The sequence below is a fragment of the Sardina pilchardus genome, chromosome 12, assembly GCF_963854185.1.
Source record: "Sardina pilchardus chromosome 12, fSarPil1.1, whole genome shotgun sequence".
Classification (NCBI taxonomy): domain Eukaryota; kingdom Metazoa; phylum Chordata; class Actinopteri; order Clupeiformes; family Clupeidae; genus Sardina; species Sardina pilchardus.
In genome coordinates this window covers 15,780,591-15,794,208 of record NC_085005.1, presented here as the reverse complement: position 1 = coordinate 15,794,208, position 13,618 = coordinate 15,780,591, and the positions used below count along the sequence as shown (strand labels likewise).

Below are 13,618 nucleotides of genomic sequence, written 5' to 3'. Positions count from 1 at the left end.
CATTGTCTTGTGCTTGATTTACTTTCATAACCAGGCTAGTTACAAAGTAGGCCTACAGAAAACAAGCCTTTTAAAATACTTTAATACTGCCTTTTAAAACAGTTGCTGTCAGTCTGGTTCATAAGTTGCCTAGTGTGTCAGGTTGATGACTCGGTAATTGTAAATAAGTTATAAAGACAAACATGTTATTCCAGATGCTTTTGAAATTGACAAGGGCCGGGCTTCCTAGATTCATTAAGAAGCTCTTAAGTGCTATGAACTTCTTAGGAGCATTCTTAGAACGTTCTTAGAGCGCTCCTAAGAAGTTCTTATAGCCGTTAGCACTTTAGAGCTTCTTAAAGAATCTGGGAAACCCGGCCAAGGTCTCTGTGGACAGTCTGTCCACATTGTTAATGAATAATGCCACTCGACTGGACTTAATTCTGTCCAGATTTCTGAAGCAGCCTCCTCCTGTTACTGATATTTTGTGATAGGTCTCAGCACAATACATTTATTTTAGACATGGCATGTTCAGCAATGTGCTAACATACAGTATTATAACAGGGTTTATTTGCTCATAATCATTTGAACTTTATTCATGAGTGGTCAGCATCAACATCATGTTGGGCAGTGTGTTCCATTCAGAGACGAAAGAGCAGGAAGCCACAGAAGGTGGAGACATTACGAGGATCATAAGTCGCATGTTAACTACATCTCCCTCCTCCAGCTGCAGAGCCACACCACTGGACAGATAGGCGGGCATTCCATCTGTATGATCTCTCCACAAATACATGACATGATTGTCATTCATAAACATCTTGATCCCCATATAGCGTGACCTTGGTATATCCATGATATTGAATCTGAAGTAGTAGACTCCCCTGACTGGAGCTGTAAAGAAGCCTGTCGTGCTGCTGTAGGCCTGTCCAACATACTGTATGACTTTAGTGAAGACCAAGTTCAGCTCAGTATTCCCAGACTCTAAGTATCCATCTATCCTAGTGATAGATGTCAATATGCATGCCTCTGTCATGTCTTTTCTCACATTCATGACACTCTGACAAAAGAAAGGGGCAGAATTGCTCAGTATTTGCAATGATGACACAGAACGGTTTACATTTGCAAGTGATGAGCTTATATTTATTCACATACTGTAAGCAGTTGTGCCTTGTGTTTCCCTCACAGAGGATGTGGTTTCCATCATTGTCAGTCTCAAATATACATGACCTGCTCTTCATTCTTAATCATCCTGATGTGTACCGTGCGTGAGGTTAGTACATCCATTACAGTAATTGAAGACCCTGCAGTCTAATGTCTGAAATGTGGACGACTTGTGTCTGCTGAATCAGCATTAAAAGGTAAAAATGTCTGATTAGAGTCTGATTAGAGTGTGTGTCTACCTGCCTGTCAATCACGTATCCCTGCCAGTGAAGTGAAGCATATGTGCTGGTCTTAGGGGGGCTGGACTTCAAAACAGCCAACTTCTTCCAGGTTCACTAGAGGATGCCACTGATAGTTGTGATGGCCTTAACTCTTTGTTGTTTAATGTATGGATTTGACACTCGAGAGAGAACTTTTTTGAAAACTTTGGCATCGACGCACGTCAGATGCTGCCAGTGGGCTTTGCGCCGCTAAAAGTAATGGAGTTCTAATCTCTGGCATTAATTGATGCACATCGACGCCATCAGTGAGTGTTGGCCTTAAAACAGATAAAAGTATAAGTACAGTATATATACTTTTGATCCCGAAATAAGGAAGGTGTAACAAATATCCATCTTACTTCTTCAGAGATATATGACAATTTGACCAAATAAAAAGGCAGCATTGCTCAGTATTTCCAGTGATGACACAGAAGAGTTGCAATTTAAGCATGGTTTATTTGCTCATGCTCATTTATGTATTATTCAGTTCAACATAAACAATTCAGCCTTGTGTTCCCTTCTGAGAGGAAAGAGCAGGAAACCACTGAAGATGCTGTGATAATTACCACTATCATAGAGGCTGTGGCCTGCAGGGATTCACATGTTAACTTCATCTCCCTCCTCCAGCTGCAGAGCAACGCCCCCAGAAAGATAGGTGGCCTGTCCATCAGTATCATACTCATATAAACTCATAACAAACTCTTCATTCTTAGCCATTATAATGTGCATCCTTTGTGAGTGTAGAAAATCCACAACAGTGAATCTGAAGTAGTAGACTCCCCTGACTGGAGCTGTGAAGAAACCTGTCGTGTTGCTGTAGGCCTCTCCACTATTAGTGATGATTTTAGTGAAGACCAAGTTCAAGTCTTTGTTCCCAGACTCTATGTCTCCTTTACCCAGCCCTGCTGAGAATGCCACCTTGGGTTGCTCTGTGATCTCTTTCTTCAGATTCTCTACTTCAGTCTCAGTGTCTTCCAGTCTGGTATTCACTGCTGACAGCTCTGCCTCTTGTGCTGCAGTTTCCATCTTCAGGTTCTCCACCTCAGTCTCACTGGCAGCCAGTCTGGTCTCTTGTGCTGCAGTTTCCATCTTCAGGTTCATCACTTCAGTCTTCATGGTGGTCAGGTCTGTGTGTTGGACTGCAGTGTCTTTCTTCACATGCTCCATGTCAGTCTCAGTGGCTACCAGTCTCTCGGTAACTGACCTCAGATCAGCTGTCTGATCTGCAGTTGCATTCCTCAGATTCATCACTTCAGTCTCACTGGCAGCCAATCTGATTTTTACAGCCATAAGCTCTGTGTCTTGTACTGCATTCACCCTTCCCAGAGACTCCACCTCAGTCTCACTGGCAGCCAGTCTGGAATCTTGTCCTGCATTTTCCTTGATCAGGTTCATCATTTCAGTCTTCACAGCGGTCAGCTCAGTGTCTTGGGCATCATTTTCTGTCTCCATTTTCTTCAACAGTTCAGCCTTGGTGCTCTGTAACTCATTCTGTGTGACAGTCAGCAGCACTCTCAGCTCCACCACCATGTCTCTGAGTTCCCTGAGCTCTGCAGAGACGTCCAGTGTAGTAGTGACTGCAGCAGCAGCAGCCCCAGTGCTCTGGCTCTCAGTCTGAACTTCAGTCTGGGTGCTCTGAGTCTGAGCTCCACACATGGAGAACAGCAGCACCAGCAGTGGGATGACGACCCTCATCTTTAAGAGCACTTTGTTTCTCAAGCAGTAGCAACAGCAGCACCTGCAGTAGTAGTAGTATTAGTAGCAGTGCTGGTAGTGGTGGTAGTAGTAGTAGTAGTAGTTTGATGAAGTGTTCTTCCTGAGACACCTTCTTTTATATCCCCCAGTTGTCATTATGTAAGAAATGTTGTATAATATCAAAAAAAGTCCATGGTCATTCATGAACAGATTTAGAAATGTGTGTGTGTGTGTGTGTTTGTTATTTTACATAAAAAATAGTATAATATCAAAGGGTGGGGGTTTTTTTTGGAAAAAAAAGCTTTGTGTTATGTGTGGGGCAGGTAGTTGAGATAATCAGATGTGTTTTGACATGGGTAGGCGAAAAGGTCAAGCCGCTGAATAGATTTATAGCCTTTTTTTCACATTAAAAAATGGTATAAAATCAAAGGGTGGGTTTTTGGGGAAAAAAAGCTTTGTGTTATGTGTGGGGCAGTTAGTTGAGATCATCAGATGAGTTTTGACATGGGTAGGCGAAAAGGTCAAGCTGCAGAATAGATTTAAAGCATTTCAAGCATGGTTTTTACATTAAAAAATATATAAAATCAAACACTGTTTTTTTTTTTTTAGAAATTAAGCTTTGTGTTATGTGTAGGAGAGCTAGCCGAGTTCACCATATGTGTTTTGACATGTGTAGGTCAAAAGGTCAGACCGCACAATAGATTTATAGCATTTGAACATTTAAAAGTTGTATAAAATCAAAGGTTGTTTTTTGGAGAAAATAAGCTTTGTGTTATGTGTGGGGCAGTTAGCTGATTTCACCATATGTGGTTTGACATGGGTAAGTCAAAAAATGAAGTCGCAGAATAGATTAAAAAGCATGTATCAACATTAAAAATTTAAAAAGTTTTTTTAAAAAGTTTTTTTGACAAATGAAGCTTTGTGTTATGTAGGCAAGCCTTGTAGTAACACATGCACGTTGGTTTGACACAAATGTGTCCCTTGTAGCCAGTGCTGAATAGGTTTTTCGAATGTGTCGAATATCCAACATCCAATATAAAACCAACTTTACCACGCTCCATTGCGGAAGGATTTAGCGCCCGAAGCGCTTTATGTGTAGCCTGATAAACCAGCAATTGGCGCTGGTTTTCCAGGCTACTTTATGTGTGTCTGCGGCAAAAATTACGCACGTCTTTGACACGCAGGTATGCCTTTTCCAAAAGAGCTCTGTAACCTAATCCGGAAGTTTTTGAATTAACAGAGTTAACAGCAACACCTGTTGGGCTCTAGCTTGTTTGAAGTAGGCTAACTTAAATCATCATGGTTTTGATATTTGGTGCTCTACTTCTTCCCGTGTATTTGACAGGTCAGACTTTGATGTTATATGCACTTGTTTTTGTGCCATGCCAGTTTGCTATCGGTTTAGTTGTGTTTTTAATAGCCTACCTCCTCCGGCCGAATCGTTTTTTGGCTGTTTATTGTAAAATACGTCTGACTCTGACATGTATTTATTTGGTTTTACAGTTGTTATCTCGAGTGAGGTTCGTTGGCTGCCATGCGAGTTTATTGAACAACATGCTGTGATCGTCGAGGAACTATTTCAAGGGAAGAAGATTAATGTATCGGTAACAAAATATCAACTTCGAGATGCTGGACTGCAGTTTGGCAAGCCCGGAGACCGTCCAGTGCATTCGGAGTTAATAACCTTCCTTGTTACAGGTTAGTTTGCCTCTAACTAGCCTATCTGTCTGTTCAACATAAAGCATCATTGTCCTATTACGTGTAGCCTACTACGCCAACTGAAAATATATTTGTGGGTCTCAGCCTCTAAGGTGGACATGCAGTGGTACCTTAAAGATGGATTGGACACTCTTCAATGCGAGTTGCGTCGGTACCGCACGGGCGCTTCGCCGGTACGCTGGCCCAGCATGGGAGCCCAGGAGCGCGACAACTGGTTTACCTGCACACTGCGCCACACAGAGGGGCTCTTCGTTATCACTTATTTCCTCAGACACAGTCCCATTGCTCCCAATGTTGTGCAGCCAGACTTCCAGCAGTGGGTTCCAGTTGCAGATAGAGACACAATCACCACCTCAGGTCAGTGTCATCACCATGATGGGTGTGTGGTAGTGGGGTAGATCATATGGCTAATTGATCATATCAGAGATAACTTCACATTTCTCTATTTTTGTGGCCAGCTGTAATGATGGTATTGACCCATACCCCCTCTCTGGAGGTCGGCCTGATGAAGGAACAGAGCCTGAACTGTGAGTTTGCTGTAGACCACAAGTCGGCCCACCTCACTGTGGAGTGGCACCTGCAGCGCAAAGGCCAGCACTCAAAGCTCTTCAGCTACTCCAGCCGCACGGGCCAGACTGAGGGCAGTGGTGTGTCTGTGAAGGCCATCGCCAGGGGAGACGCGTCGCTCAAGATCCCCCTTACAAGGGAAACCAGTGAGGGCACCTACGTCTGCTCTGTGCACGTACCTCCACTCTCCGGCGGCCACAGCATGGACCTGCACATCATGGGTGAGAGACTCTTACGGAAAGAACTCAAATGAACTCACATGACTTCTACAGTATAAGTCACCCGCATATTTACCCGGGTAGAAGCACAACACTATTCCAGTCATACCAGTTCCAGTGTCATACACAAATGCATTGCAGAACCTGCTTATGGGGACAGCCATTTTCTGGTTGTACGTTTTTTTTATTGCTGGTGTGGCAGTTGAAGCAGAGTGCCAAGCAAATATAACTAATGAGAAGATGTAAGACAGGAGAAAAAGAAAAGCTGGTAATATGCTTCTGTTGAGAGCCATCTAGTGCAGATCCAAGCAGACCAAGCCTACAAGCATGGATTGAATTCAAAATACCTGAACATGCCACATACCAGTATATAGGCTAATCACAATGTAATACATCTGCAATATGTGCTGTTATGAATAAGTATATATTCAACTTATTGAAGTTATATGAGTTATTTGCCTTCATAAGGCTAATGTACCCCCCCCTGAATAATTGTGAAATAATTGTGATAACAATGTTGACCAAAAATAATCATGATTTTGATTTTTGCCATAATCGAGCAGCCCTGCCTCCCCATGTGTCCCTGAATGTGAACTCTGAGGTGTCTCTGTCTGAGGGGGAGTTGCAGAGGGTGAATTGTGAAGCAAAAGACTACTACCCCCTGGATGTGCACATGGAGTGGTTGAAGGAGTCTCTTACCCCGGGAGCAAGCCATACACCCGAGGTGCTGAAGGTCGTCAAGTTCTCCGACCACCGCCACAACCCGGACGGCACCTACACCCTCACTGCCTATTTCCTGCTCAAGCCCACACTCCGGGACTCTGGGTATCGCTACACGTGCAGAGTGTCTCACGATGCCCTGCGAATGCCCATCCGGAAGAGCTTCACCCTCAGTGTCACGGGTAAGTACCTTGCCCTCAGTCTCTAACTTACAATTAAAACTCTACATATTAAATTGTGCAGGATTTGAGCTTATTTTAATTTCCTGACTTTCCTGCTCTTATCTTATGTCTATTTCTATGCTGTGCATTATGAATTTTTAACGTTATGTAAGCAACCAGTGAAGAAAATAAAATTGTTGACTCTTTCTGTTGTCTCCTCCTGACAGAGAAGGATTCACATCTGTGGTACCTACCTCCTTTTCTGGCTATGATTGGAATCCTGGCTTTGCTGCAGTCCAAACTACGCAAACAGCTTCCTGTTTTACTTTAATTTATTTTCTGACGGTTTTCAGTACAATAGGTTTATTTTACGCATTGCATGTTCAGCAATGTACTAACATATTATAACTTTGCTACCGGTGTTCTCATGATAACGTCGCTAACGTTATCATCAATGTTACTGTCCTCAAGAACCGCTTATGTGGAAGATGCCAGCGCAATAGTCAGAGAGGTCATTTGACTAACCAAAAAGACTGGCCCTTTACCAGAACAGGTATTCAGGACTGAATCCATCGCTATCTGGGGTCCACCAAGAGTTGCCTATCTGCGAGTTGGATTTCTAGCGTCTACTCCAGGCTGCTCTGACCAGACGGCCCAGACTTCAGATCTGTGTTTCCAGAGCTCTACAGATGGCCAAAGGACTGTTCTGGTGCCTCTCACACCTACGGCATGAGAGGCACCATTGTCCATGGACTTGACTTTGTTTGTTTTCTTTATCTACGTCTTTGAGTAAAACACTTGGAATGGTCTCTTGTGCTAGAAATGTTTAGGCATACTTTACTTTTACCTTACCTATGCTCCACAGACTACCAACTAATTCACTGGGTTGGTCTGTTCAAAGACACTATATGCACTGATTCACACAGTACTGTTGTCTATGGACATTTTTCACTTGGTTAAATTTAACCAACTGGACTAACACAGTGATTTGTATTTTTTACTGTTTTATTATATTTAATATTATTAATTATTAATATTTTACTGTGTGTTATGTCATGCGTGTTCTATGTACCAAAGATTTATAGGCGTCTTTCGCTGCTCCGTCTGGCATGCTGCCGGGGCGCTTTTAGGTGTTCTCACTTTTTATTTTATCTTGGCTTCACGGAAAATGAGGACTAGGCTACTCAATGAACTTCCAAAATAATGAATGAATGAATGTAACTAAAATGTTGTTTTATGGACTGAGAAATATACTCTGCTCATTCTTATCATGATGCATCATCTTTTTCTTCTGACTAGGATGTCTGGCCTTCCCTAGAACCATATGGCAGTCTAAAAGTAGATATTTTTTATATATATATAGAATCATTCCCATGCTTCAACCTTTTCAGCAGTTTTCTATGTACACCTTGAGGGAAAATGACAAAGAAGGAATTCAATATTTTGCCATTGCTTTGACAGTTGTATTTTTTTGTAAGAACTTTAACCTTTTGGACACTTCTGCAAGAATATAACCTATAATTTGATACTTCCATTTCCATAACTTGTGCGACAGCTTGATTGTGTGACAGATCACTATATGAGTTTATTTCACACATTACACAACTTTTGTTTTTGCAGTCTCTTGAAATCATAATCTCAAAGTGAGATTGATCTCTAAAAGTGTGTAGCCTACAAGTAATTGTAGATAGGTGAATATGTCCACCTGTATTATACTATTTTTTTCCCTTCTGACTAGATAGTCTTTATTGTCATTGCCACTTCACCTTTATTGTCATTGCCACCTTTCAAAGGTAGGCTGCTACAGTGTGATTGAAGGTGCTGTCAACTCATAAGGTATAAATATAAGAGCAGTAAATAGTAAAAAAAAAAATACACATAAGCCTATAAAAAATAAAAAGAATATGCTAAACATATAATGCACTGGTTATGATCAAGAATGGTTCTGTACAGATTGCACTGGATAAAAACTACATAAATACTGCTAATTAAAAGCGGTACAGAATGTGTGTGCGTGTGTGTGTGTGTGTGTGTGTGTGTGTGTGTGTGTGTGTGTGTGTGTGTGTGTGTGTGTGTGTGTATGTGTGTGATGTTAATATGTTTTACACACAATTGACGATAACTTCGTCGCCACAATTGTGGAATGCAGCGATCTGGGACATGGAGGAAAAGAGCATAGCCATCCATATGATAATAAATGGAGATACAACACATTTGCATCATAATTTAGGACTAGGCCTACATGCAGACACGTCCAGCAATTTTAGAACGCATTATCTGAAATGCGCAAACATGCAGTTGTCACAGACTACAGTCGTTTTTCACTGGTGAAATGGCGATGTTCGCTAAACATGACGTCGCCAAAAAAGATGGCTGTATTGCGGTGACGTTAAAGCGCGACGCTGTAAGTTCTGTAAGTGAAAGCGAAAGTTTAGATAGCCTGTATGGTGTAGGTACACAGATAGCTATATAGATATTTGCTGTTGTTGGGCTCTTTGAATGGGTAGCTTATATGTGCCGTTTTGAAAATGAATTTGAAAATGAGATTGAATTTAAATCGCCATGGTTCTGATATGTGCTCTCCTTTCCGTGGTTTTGACAGGTGTGTGTGTGTGTGTGTGTGTGTGTGTGTGTGTGTGTGTGTGTGTGTGTGTGTGTGTGTGTGTGTGTGTGTTATGAGCTTGTTTTTGTGCCATTTTTCATTGATTGAGTTGAATTGTTAATCTAGCCTACCTCTTTTAAGACCTAATCGATTTGTTGGCTGTAGACTGTTGTAGATTAGGCTATGTAGCCTACAGTAATCACGTCTGACATAGCCTATTTATTTGGTTTTACAGCTGTTCTCTCCCAGTCTAAACATGAGGTTCGCTGGCTGCCATGCGAGTTTATTGACGAACATGTTGTGATCGTCGAGGAACTCGTTTTAGGGAAGAAGATGAACATATCGGAAACAAAATATCAACATCGAAATGCTGGACTGCAGTTTGGCAATCCCGGAGACAGGCCAGTGCGTTCGGATTTAATAACCTTCCTCGCCACAGGTTAGTCTGTTCAACATAACGTGTCCTTCTCGTGTCATACACCACGCTAACTAACACATCAATTTGTGGGTCTCAGCCTCCAAGGTGGACATGCGACGGTACATGAAAGAGGGATTGGACACTCTTCAATGCGAGGTGCGCAGGTACCGTACGGGCGCTTCGCCGGTACGCTGGCCCAGCATGGGAGCCCAGGAGCACGACAACTGGTTTACCTGCACACTGCGCCACACAGAGGGACATTTTGTCATCACTTCTTTCCTCAGACATAGTCCCAGTGTTCCCGATGTTATGCAGCCAAACTTACAGTGGAGTCCAATTGCAGATAGAGACATAATCACCACTACAGGTAAAGTCGATGTTGCTGTGTGTTTAGAGAACAGAGTATGATAATAACAGGTGGTAGTGTTATAACACCATACTCATACTGTTTATGCCTTTCCGCATGTCTCTGTTTTTGTGCCTGCCCAGCTGTGGTGTTGATGTTCAGCAACACCCCCTCTGTGGTGGTTGCCCTGATGGAGGAGCAGACGCTGAACTGTGAGTTTGCTGTAGACCACAAGGCAGCCCACCTCACTGTAGAGTGGTACCTGCAGCGCAACGGTTATCCCACGACCAAGCTCTTCAGCTACGCCAGCCACACCGGCCAAAGCGAGGGCAGTGGCGTGTCTGTGAAGGCCATTGCTAAGGGAGATGCGTCTCTCAAGATTCCCCTTACAAGAGAAACCAGTGAGGGCACCTATGTCTGCTCTTTGCACATACCTCCACTCTCAGGCAGCTGCAACATCCCCGTGGAAATCAAGGGTGAGAGACTCTTACGAAAATAAAAACATGACTCAAAAACATTTAATCAAAGGATTGGTGCTTGTTTACAGTAGGCTACACTTTTTGCATTTATTAAACACTTGATTCAATACACTTTTAGTTGAATTTTAGTGAAATTCTCTCATCCTCATGTTTTTCCAGTGTATGTGCTCAAAACACTATAGCATCTTGTAAATGGGCTTGGACTGGCCTACACCATTCCAGTGAATCACAACTTGTTAATAGGGACAGGTGCAATTTGTTGGCTGTAGATTTATCAACCTTTCACCATAGTTATCAACCTTTCACCTTTCAAACTTTACTTTTAAGGTTACTTTTATTGCTTGAGCAGCATGTCGGAATTAAGCAGAATTTGCAGCCTTTTATCCTTTGCTTCATGATTGTGTAGATTTGCCAATCACCACAGCGCTCTGTCTTTCAGAGCCTCCCTTTGTGTCCCTGAATGTGAACTCTGAGGTGTCTCTGTCTGAGGGGGAGTTGCAGAGGGTGGATTGTGAGGCGAAAGGCTACTACCCCCTGGACGTGCACATGGAATGGGTGAGGAAGTCTGTTAACCCAGGAACGAGTCACGTGTTTGAAGTGCTGAATACTCTAGGTATTGTCAAATTCCCTAGCCATCGCCACAACCCGGATGGCACCTACTCCAGCATCGCCTATTTCCTGCTCAGGCCCACCCTCCAGGACTCTGGGTACCTCTACACATGCAGAGTGTCTCACAAAGCTCTGCAAATGCCCATCCGGAAGAGCTTCACCCTCAGTGTCACAAGTTAGTACCTATACTGTCTCAATCTGATTTATGATTTAAACTGTACATATTAAATAATGCAGGATTCTAAACTAAAGTCCTTGTAATGTCCTTTCCTGTTCTTATCTGTACACTACAGTATATTTTTATGGCCTAGTTCACTGCAAAAAAAAGATTTTCCCTTTTAGGTGTGTTAATATTTACTAGTGAATGTCGATTTCGTCATGTAAGCAACCAGTAAAGAAAATCTAATTGTGAGGTGTTACATGTCCTAACAGGAAAGGATTCATATATATGGTACCTACCTCCTCTTTTGAGTATAATTGGAATCCTGGCTTTGCTACTGTCCAGACGACATGCAGGTACATAAACAGCTTTCTGTTTTACTTTCATTCATTTTGTGACAGCACAATATAAGTTGTACTAACGTATTACTTTTTCAGTTGCAGGAAAAGCATAAGACTCATCCCCACAAATATAGTCTGGTTACAACCATAAGATTGAACATTAGTATGGGGAGTCTGGGTTTTCTACTGCACAAGAGGCGTGATCAATGGACATCGTTCAAACGACTCTATACGCATGGATAGTCCCTCAGCCAATCAGACCAACGATCCGGTGTGCCTTGTGGATAAGCTAGCTTGTGATTGGACACAAAGGCTGTGGACAGGAAGCATGCAGGGGAGATAGATGTGCAGGTTTCCAGCCTGAGCTGCCAGGCAAAATCCCAATTTGCCGGAAGGTCAGGCAGGGTTTACCCAGCCTGCACAAATATGCAGCTAAAAGCAGTTTTATAGACTGGGAAAACTGCTTCTTCGATCATCTTCTTCTGGCTAGAATGTCTCTGGCCGTCCCTAGAACCATATAAAAGCTTTGAAATTTGCCACATTGGGGACATTTCTATGATTCAACCTTCTGCACAAGTTTTATATGGGGTATGATGGGGCTACTCTCACCAGCTCTCTTCAACCTGTACATGAACAAGTTATCCAACCAATTGACAGGCTGCAAAACTGTCTGTATAATTGGTAACACCTTGGTAAATCATGCTGGTGATATGACCATTTTCTCTCCCAGCTGGCTTTCAGATACTGAATATATGCCTTGAATATGGGGTGAAATATGGGGTGAAAATGAGGCGTAATATGTAATGTAGGCTATAATGCTAAATAGAATGCCCTCTTGATGTGAAGGACAGAAGGGGACAAAGATCTTTGTTTTCCAGACCTTTTCCTTTATCTGTTACAAGTGATTGGTGTCTATAGCATAATATGGCTATGGCTATGGCTATGGCTATGGCTATGGCTATGGCTATGGTTATTTAGCAGACGCCTTTGTCCAAAGCGACATACAAATAAATAACAATACAAATTAAATTAACAGTGAACAATTACAAACTAGGGAGAATAGTAATATTATCAGTAGAACATTAATTTTAAGCACTAACCTAATGAGAAATAAAACAGTGAAATGAGAATAGCAATCAAATAAGTCACTCAGTTAATTATATATGATAATAATAACTAAAGCATGGTATGGCTAAATTTAAGGACAATAGCAAAATAAATTTCAAATTCTATCAATAGACAAATTATAACAAAACAATACTATTATACAAACCATAACACATCACAAACTCAAAGGACTAAGTGCATATTAAATAAATATGCCTTAAGACCCCTCTTAAAAGATCCAAAGCTGTTGCTGGAACGGAGAGCACTGGGTAACTCATTCCACCAACATGGAACCACTGAAGAATCTGAGTCTGAATCTGAGTCACTACATTACAGATCAGTTATCTGATAATGATCGCTTATTATACAGTATGCCCAGAATAACATGTTGGCAAGAAAATTACACATGGGCAGAGATCATGTCAAAATTATAAAAAGTAGACAATCCACGCACATCCTATTCAACCTGGGTGCCGGAACTTCAGAAAAGGCCATACAAAAAGGATAAAAAGTCCGCACACCAGTATAGCTCCCAGTGATAGTTTATTGAAGCAACGTTTCGAGCGTACTGCTCGAAACGTTGCTTCAATAAACTATCACTGGGAGCTATACTGGTGTGCGGACTTTTTATCCTTTTTATCATGTCAAAATTAGTCATATTGTTCTCTTTTAGGCTACTCCCTTATGGACTAAAGATATGCATAAGCTTAAGGTTGCTTATAATGACTGTATGATGATATTACTCAGGTGGTCTAATGTAAGTGACCTGTATGTGTCAGCTCCCTCCAGACATTATTTAGAAGTTATTGATGTACTGTATAAATGAAGTTGTCCTCTGAATGTCAGAAAATCACTCTGCATCTGATATATATTTGCCATTTTTAGAATGGTTTTGTTTTCCTTTTCCTTTTTAATGTACAGTCTATGTCTGTTGTTTGTGGCTTCTGAAAAGTAGTAGGTCAGTGGTCAAAATAAGGTGCACTCTTTGTGCATCAATGTGGGAGGTAGGCCTAACCCTTCGCTTTGTTTATATTGACTTTTTTTTTCAGCTCTAAAAAATGACTGTTGGTCAAAGT

At 41.8% G+C, this 13,618-nt stretch overlaps 2 protein-coding genes across 3 annotated transcripts; both read left to right on the top strand.

Moving 5' to 3' along the window:
• The first annotated feature begins 4,297 nt into the window (after positions 1 to 4,297).
• Positions 4,298 to 8,023, top strand: LOC134097896 (tapasin-related protein-like). Its single transcript, XM_062550843.1, has 6 exons — positions 4,298 to 4,440; positions 4,599 to 4,793; positions 4,899 to 5,171; positions 5,273 to 5,602; positions 6,163 to 6,501; positions 6,708 to 8,023. Exons 1-6 carry the CDS (start codon positions 4,395 to 4,397, stop codon positions 6,809 to 6,811), a joined length of 1,287 nt encoding a protein of 428 aa, XP_062406827.1. The 5' UTR covers positions 4,298 to 4,394; the 3' UTR covers positions 6,812 to 8,023.
• Positions 8,024 to 8,957: 934 nt separating this feature from the next.
• On the top strand, positions 8,958 to 13,055 carry LOC134097880 (tapasin-related protein-like). Of its 2 annotated transcripts, none has more exons than XM_062550832.1 (7): positions 8,958 to 9,082; positions 9,318 to 9,521; positions 9,598 to 9,867; positions 9,990 to 10,322; positions 10,765 to 11,109; positions 11,367 to 11,450; positions 11,538 to 13,055. In XM_062550832.1, the coding sequence occupies exons 1-7, from the start codon at positions 9,043 to 9,045 to the stop codon at positions 11,546 to 11,548; spliced, it is 1,287 nt and encodes a 428-aa protein (XP_062406816.1). In that variant the 5' UTR covers positions 8,958 to 9,042; the 3' UTR covers positions 11,549 to 13,055. The 2 variants fall into 2 exon arrangements, with proteins under 2 accessions (XP_062406816.1, XP_062406815.1); XM_062550831.1 differs by having other exon boundaries at positions 11,532 to 13,055.
• Positions 13,056 to 13,618: the final 563 nt, after the last annotated feature.